At 40.2% G+C, this 5931-nt stretch overlaps 1 protein-coding gene across 2 annotated transcripts; it reads right to left on the bottom strand.

The window, feature by feature from the left end:
- Positions 1–37: 37 nt before the first annotated feature.
- Positions 38–3698, bottom strand: LOC117991571 (uroporphyrinogen-III synthase-like). Of its 2 annotated transcripts, none has more exons than XM_069505622.1 (2): positions 3568–3698; positions 38–3467 (listed from the first exon to the last, which is right to left on the bottom strand). In XM_069505622.1, the coding sequence occupies exon 2, from the start codon at positions 3382–3384 to the stop codon at positions 2632–2634; it is 753 nt and encodes a 250-aa protein (XP_069361723.1). In that variant the 5' UTR covers positions 3385–3467; positions 3568–3698; the 3' UTR covers positions 38–2631. The 2 variants fall into 2 exon arrangements, with proteins under 2 accessions (XP_069361723.1, XP_034835058.1); XM_034979167.2 differs by having other exon boundaries at positions 3661–3676.
- Between the last annotated feature and the right edge of the window lie 2233 nt (positions 3699–5931).

Below are 5931 nucleotides of genomic sequence, written 5' to 3'. Positions count from 1 at the left end.
TAAATTGTCTTTTAATGCATAATCTTATCGATTAAGATATTAATTATTATATAAAATTGTTTGTACATCTACACTCTACAGTCATATTCGAGGTCTATTTTACAAAATATACAAATTAACCACCACCCATTGACTTATAAGTACATAACTTCGTATGGACAGGGCCATTGAACAAACAAAATGGCACCGACTCAGTGGTGCTATTAGCACCAATGCAACCTGTGACGTCTGTCAACCTCAGTGACGATTTCAAACGGGTCGTACATTAGTATCTAAGAGGTGGCGCTGATTTATTTGGTTCCAAAACCGTGAAAAATTTTGTTCGCTTGGGCATATCTTGTCATTTATATCGATGCCACCACCATACACAAATAACATCTGTCAAAGTACCTGTCACACTAGTGTATAGTTCGTACGAAATGACTTCGCACGCGCCATTTTAACTCTAACTTTCAACTGTCATGTCAAAAGTACGGTTCACCTCTCTTTATCTAATGTTTTAAATCTAATAGGTAAGTAATCATTTGTGTTTTGTTCTAGGTTAAGGACAAACAAAAAGGTTCTAACTATTTTGTAGATTCTCAAAATTCAACTGCAGAACACCTCTCACATGAACAATCTCCTTCGTGCCTCCTCCATAAACGTGACACGAAACAACAAACGCGAAACAATCTGTGCCCAGTTCTCACATCTAAAACCTAATAAATGGGAATTTAATTGAATTTAAAATAAGGACTAAGATCATGCTTTTGACATGAAATTTGATCCAAAAAGTTGAAATGGCGCGTGAGAAGTCATTTTTTACGCATTGTTTCGCTCTATTTGACAATTGTCATGTCAAAAGTATGGTTTACCGCAGTATCCTTACTTCGTTCATCCATGGGTTTACCGTACTATCGTACTTTTGCCATGACAGTTGACACAGAGCAAATATGGCGAGTCTTTTCTCAAAATCGACACTATTAGCCCTGTAGGGCGGTTGCCTAAAACCTGCACCAATCATTATTACAATCTCAGAGGTGATTGCGATCGTGACATTGTAGCTGTCATAGCTGTCATTCTCCCGCAATCGCGCAGCTGATATTAATTGTCGTGGTCAACATCCGCTTTGGTTTCACCCACTGCGCGATTGCGAGAGAATGACAGCTACAATGTCAGGATCGCAATCATCTCTGATTGGTTAACGTTCGCTCACTATTAGCTACAATGCATTGTTGCAACAAAAATCGCACAAATTCAGCCAATCAGAACAGTTGAGATTGTAGTAATGATTGATGCAGGTTTTAGACAATGATCGCCCTACTGACTTAGCATTTAATTGACAGTCTAGTTTCTATATAACTATTGTACTATTTATTTATGCAAGCATTGGGGCCGATTCTCTTGTACTTAATCTCTAAACTAAACTAAATTAAGTGGTCTACATTTAGTGCTATCCTTTTCCGCAAGCAACATTATGAAAGGGATAGCAATAGATTTATGCGTGCCATTTTAGAGATTGTGTACTACGGAATCAGTCTTATTGAATGACTAACAACATTAACTAAGATTCTATTTTGCATTGAAAATATCTTACAATACTGTATAACTGTGTGAGGGCTGTGGTGAGGGTAAGGTGGGTTGTGGCAATGTGATGTACTTTCACTAAACAATCTGTTCATACAACATCCTATACAATAAATTGTTTTTTTACATTTTAATAATAGGTATGGTTAATAAATGATAAATTTTACTTTTTTTTTTGCTGTAGAGCTGATACTCTGATGAAAAGAGCAACCGCCGAGTTTCTTGCTGGTTCTTCTCGCTAGGAAAGGCATTGCGAACCAGTGGTAGATGCATTCGCATCGACTATTCGAAAGTACTTGTAAAAGTTTATTCGTATAAAAAAGATTTTTATTTTTATTTTTAAATGTTCAATACATCGAATAAAGGAATATTTTTTGTAAAATGTTTTGAAATGTTTTTTTAAATCCTTATATTTAATATTCTAAACATAATATCTTTCTATTTAGTTTACAATTCACAACTACTTATGGAAATCTTAATAAGGTCACTGTGACAAGGAGACCGTGGTGTTGCCAATTTTTTCAGAAAAATAATTCAAAAGAACATAACTCCTAAATATACAAAACAACCAAAATTAAACTGTAATAGTATGTGAATATGCCTACATATTTTTACAATAATGTACAGTGAAGGCTTTAATAAGGGGTTAGACTTGTGACAGTCCTTATAACGCGTAAAATATAACTCCTAACAAGCCATTTTTACTTTTTGTGTCAAACTCATGTCAAATACTTTTGACAGTTGACCTATAGAGTTAAAATGGTATGTGAGGAGTCATTTTTTACGGACTATACAAATCTTTAACACCTAGATCTTTCTTAGATCTTGCTGAAAACTTAGATATAAATAGGCTGTATTATTTTGGTATCTGGATGGACTACTGAATCACTAAAGTACACTTGATTGTTGGAATAAAGAACAACAATAACACATTTGATTTAAATATAATGCATACCAAATGGCATTATTGGATCTGAATAATATTTCTGTTGTACTAAAATAATAAATTGCTATTTATAATTGGCTGATGCTCATATTTGCCACGGAAGGCTATTTGTTACACCACTAGCTGCACTTGTCCGCAGTCCGGAAGTATTGTTGCACAGATTCTATCACACTCTCCGCTTTGGGTTTGGCAGCAACTCCCGCAATCTCTACGCCGAGGTTCTCAATTTTATGAGCTGTGGAGTTGCCGATAGCAAAGTGGGGCAGATTAGACAGTTTGTTGTTGAACGTCTGAAGCTGCCTGTAGATGTACTCACATCCCGACGGACTGAAGAACACCAGGCAGCACGGCAGCACCCTGTCGTTCAGCTCCTGTAGACTCGACCTGAGCTTCTCATTCTCTTTAGTCTCATAAACTGTGATAGCGTCCACTGACATTTGCTTGGAATGTAAAATGTTAGGTAAAATTTCTGACCTCAAGTTGCCACAGGGGAAAAGGAATTTCGATCCTTCGTTATTTTCTTTAGCTATGAGTGTAGCCAAGTTCTCAGCGTTGCCCGCGGTGCCGCCGAGGGCTTCCAAGCCTAGTAGCGACTTGATCTTGTGCGCACTCGCCTCCCCCACCGTGTATACCCTCTTCGAGTTCCACACCGCGAATTTGGACGGCGCCCAGCACTTGGACACCGCCTCGACCGCGCGCGGACTCGTGAGCACGATGCCGTCGTACGACTTGTCCTGCAGCCTGTACCTCAGCTCCTGCAGGTTCAGATACTCGAACTGCAGCGGCTCCACGAACACGGTCTCGTAGTTGTGGCTCCGGAAAGCACTTTCGTAGTCCTCTGACACACTTTTGAACAACACGACTTTCTTCATGTTATATAATTGTACACCGGAAGAAACATAAATTGCGCGTTCTTTGTTTCACTGCCCACTAACGCATTATTACACTGTTGACCCTGAAAGGACGAGAAACAGGTGAGAATACTGAGCTATGGAATTTTTATGAGTTACGTGCGAGCGTGCCAATCAAAATAATACAAAACTCCAAAGACGTACACGTTCGGTTTTAGTATGCAAATTAGAAAAACTAGATTAGCGAAATATATTATTATATTAGTAGAGAATTTGCATAACCAAGGATAAAATTACGATTTATTTATTCAAACAAGAAATTTACTGGTCTGTCTGTGCAAGAAATAAACTAAATAGACGACATCGACGACATTGATCACATTGACATTTATTTGAAATGACAGTTGACATTTCACGATGACACTGACAGAAAGGTACGTTCGGAAAGTTTTAGTACATAAATCCTCTATTAATCTGTGGTACATAATATGCCGCTAACCTTATGCCGCTAACATTGTAGACAATAGACAACATGAATTATGAAATATCACCATTCATTCATCCAAGAATATCACCGATTCCTTTGTCATATCATTTGTCATTCCATAAGTGGTTTTATAATACATTATTATTCTGAAACTTTTATGACTACAGTATAGTTAGTTACATTACAATAATATAATCTGGGAACGAGAAATGTGAGGTTGTCCGGTAAGGCTCCATGGCTATAACCGGGTGCATGAACGGGCTGGTGACGTCGGGCTGCTGGCTCTGTTGCTTCTGCCCACGCAGTATTACTTCCCGAGCCTTCTTCCTTCTTCTTTTGCAGACGTAAAGCAGCCGTAGCTGCTGCAATTATCACATACCTTTGCGAGTGGATTCAAAGGAAATTCATGGAAAGAAGACTCGAAAAGGTTAAACAACAATGTTGTATGTTACATACAATTACAACATCATCATCATCATCATTACCAACCGATAGATGCCCACTGCTGGATATAGGTATTTTGTAAAGACTCCCACACGCCACGGTCTTGCGCCGCCGCCATCCGGTACCTGCGACTCGTCTGATTCGTCAGTCCACCTAGTCTGTTCTGTTCTGTTGTCTGTTAGTTGGGGGTCTTCCAACACTGTGTCTTCCGGTGCGAGGTCGCCATTCCAGCACTTTGGGACCCCAACGTCTATCGGTTTTACGAATGATGTGCCCTGCCCACTGCAGTCTGCACAATTACAACATACAACACTTATTTTATCTTTTGTAACTATAACGCTGCGTTTTTCGGTGCGAAGTCGCGGTTCTAGCACCTTGGAACCCCAACATCTATTTTGGCCCCTGCCCTGCTTCAGCTTCGCAACCGCTATGCTATGTGGGATACTCTGGTTCTCTTACGGGTCACGTAGAGAAACTCCAAGCATAGCTCTCTTCATCGCCTGCTGAAAGACTCTGAGATTGAAGACTTTGGTCTTCAAGCACTGAGGAATTTTGGATGAGAAGATAATCTTGAAGTTTTCCGAACGCCGTCCAGCCGAAATGGATTCGGCGGCTTACCCCATTCTTGAATCGAATAATTATTGTATTGTTATCCGAAGTCACAACAGCTATAGTGCGACAAGGGTATCTTGGCACGTGTCGAAAATTCGAACTAACGTTGCCGTCAAGTGTCTCCTTTGTTTTTGTTTGAATATGCTAAGCCTTTGTTCTCCAACAGCGCCCTCCTTTCAATGTACTTCTAGTGCCAAGAGAGCCTTGTCGCACTGTAGCCCACTCAACCCTCTTGTTATTACTAGGTCATACGTCCCACGTGTTTGTACCACAGAATGTACAGGGTGTAAACAGACACTAGCAAAAACTTAGCGTTATTATTATACCTACTACCTAAACAATCCAATACCAATAACCATTTGCCTCATTTTGTTGTTTAGTGATTTAGTATTTATCAAACCCGTAATATATAGCGTTCAAAACTGGGGTCAATGCCCCACCTACAACGTGGCATTGACTCTGAATCTATGGTGAACCGTTACGATAAACCTAGGGTTCTTTTTGTGGTATCATATAAGTAATCATCAGTACTACGATCTGTCTTCGTTATTGCTAGCGTTCTGGTTACACTGTATAATAGTACGTACGTACTAATCTGTAGGAAGCTAAGTATAGTTTCCCTGCAGCTGAACCAGTACCTGCGCGAGAGCGTGGAGCGGCTGCGCATGCTGCAGAGCGCCACGTCGGAGTACAACGTGCTGCTGCGCCGCGCGCGCAAGCCGCCCGCCGACAAGCGCCCGCGAGACTTGGCGCTGCTGCTCGACGATGCCGTCTACGACACCAGCTTGCTGTGACGGACCAACGTGTTTAATATATATACTTTGTTTTTTGTTATGGCGGGCGTTTCATTTTGTCCTATATAATAAAAAAGTCTGTGAAGTACGAGCCGGACTCGCACACGAAGGGTTCCGTCCAAAAAATAACGCCTTAATTTCCTTGGCGGTCATTTTTTTTATAATGTTTTGCTATAGCGTTAGCGTAATAAGTAGATACTTACCTACATAAATATTCCTCGTGAAATGTTC

This window comes from Maniola hyperantus, chromosome 20, assembly GCF_902806685.2.
Source record: "Maniola hyperantus chromosome 20, iAphHyp1.2, whole genome shotgun sequence".
NCBI classification, from domain to species: Eukaryota; Metazoa; Arthropoda; class Insecta; order Lepidoptera; family Nymphalidae; genus Maniola; species Maniola hyperantus.
The sequence above is the reverse complement of the archived record's forward strand: the minus strand, read 5'-3'. Positions and strand labels throughout refer to the sequence as shown.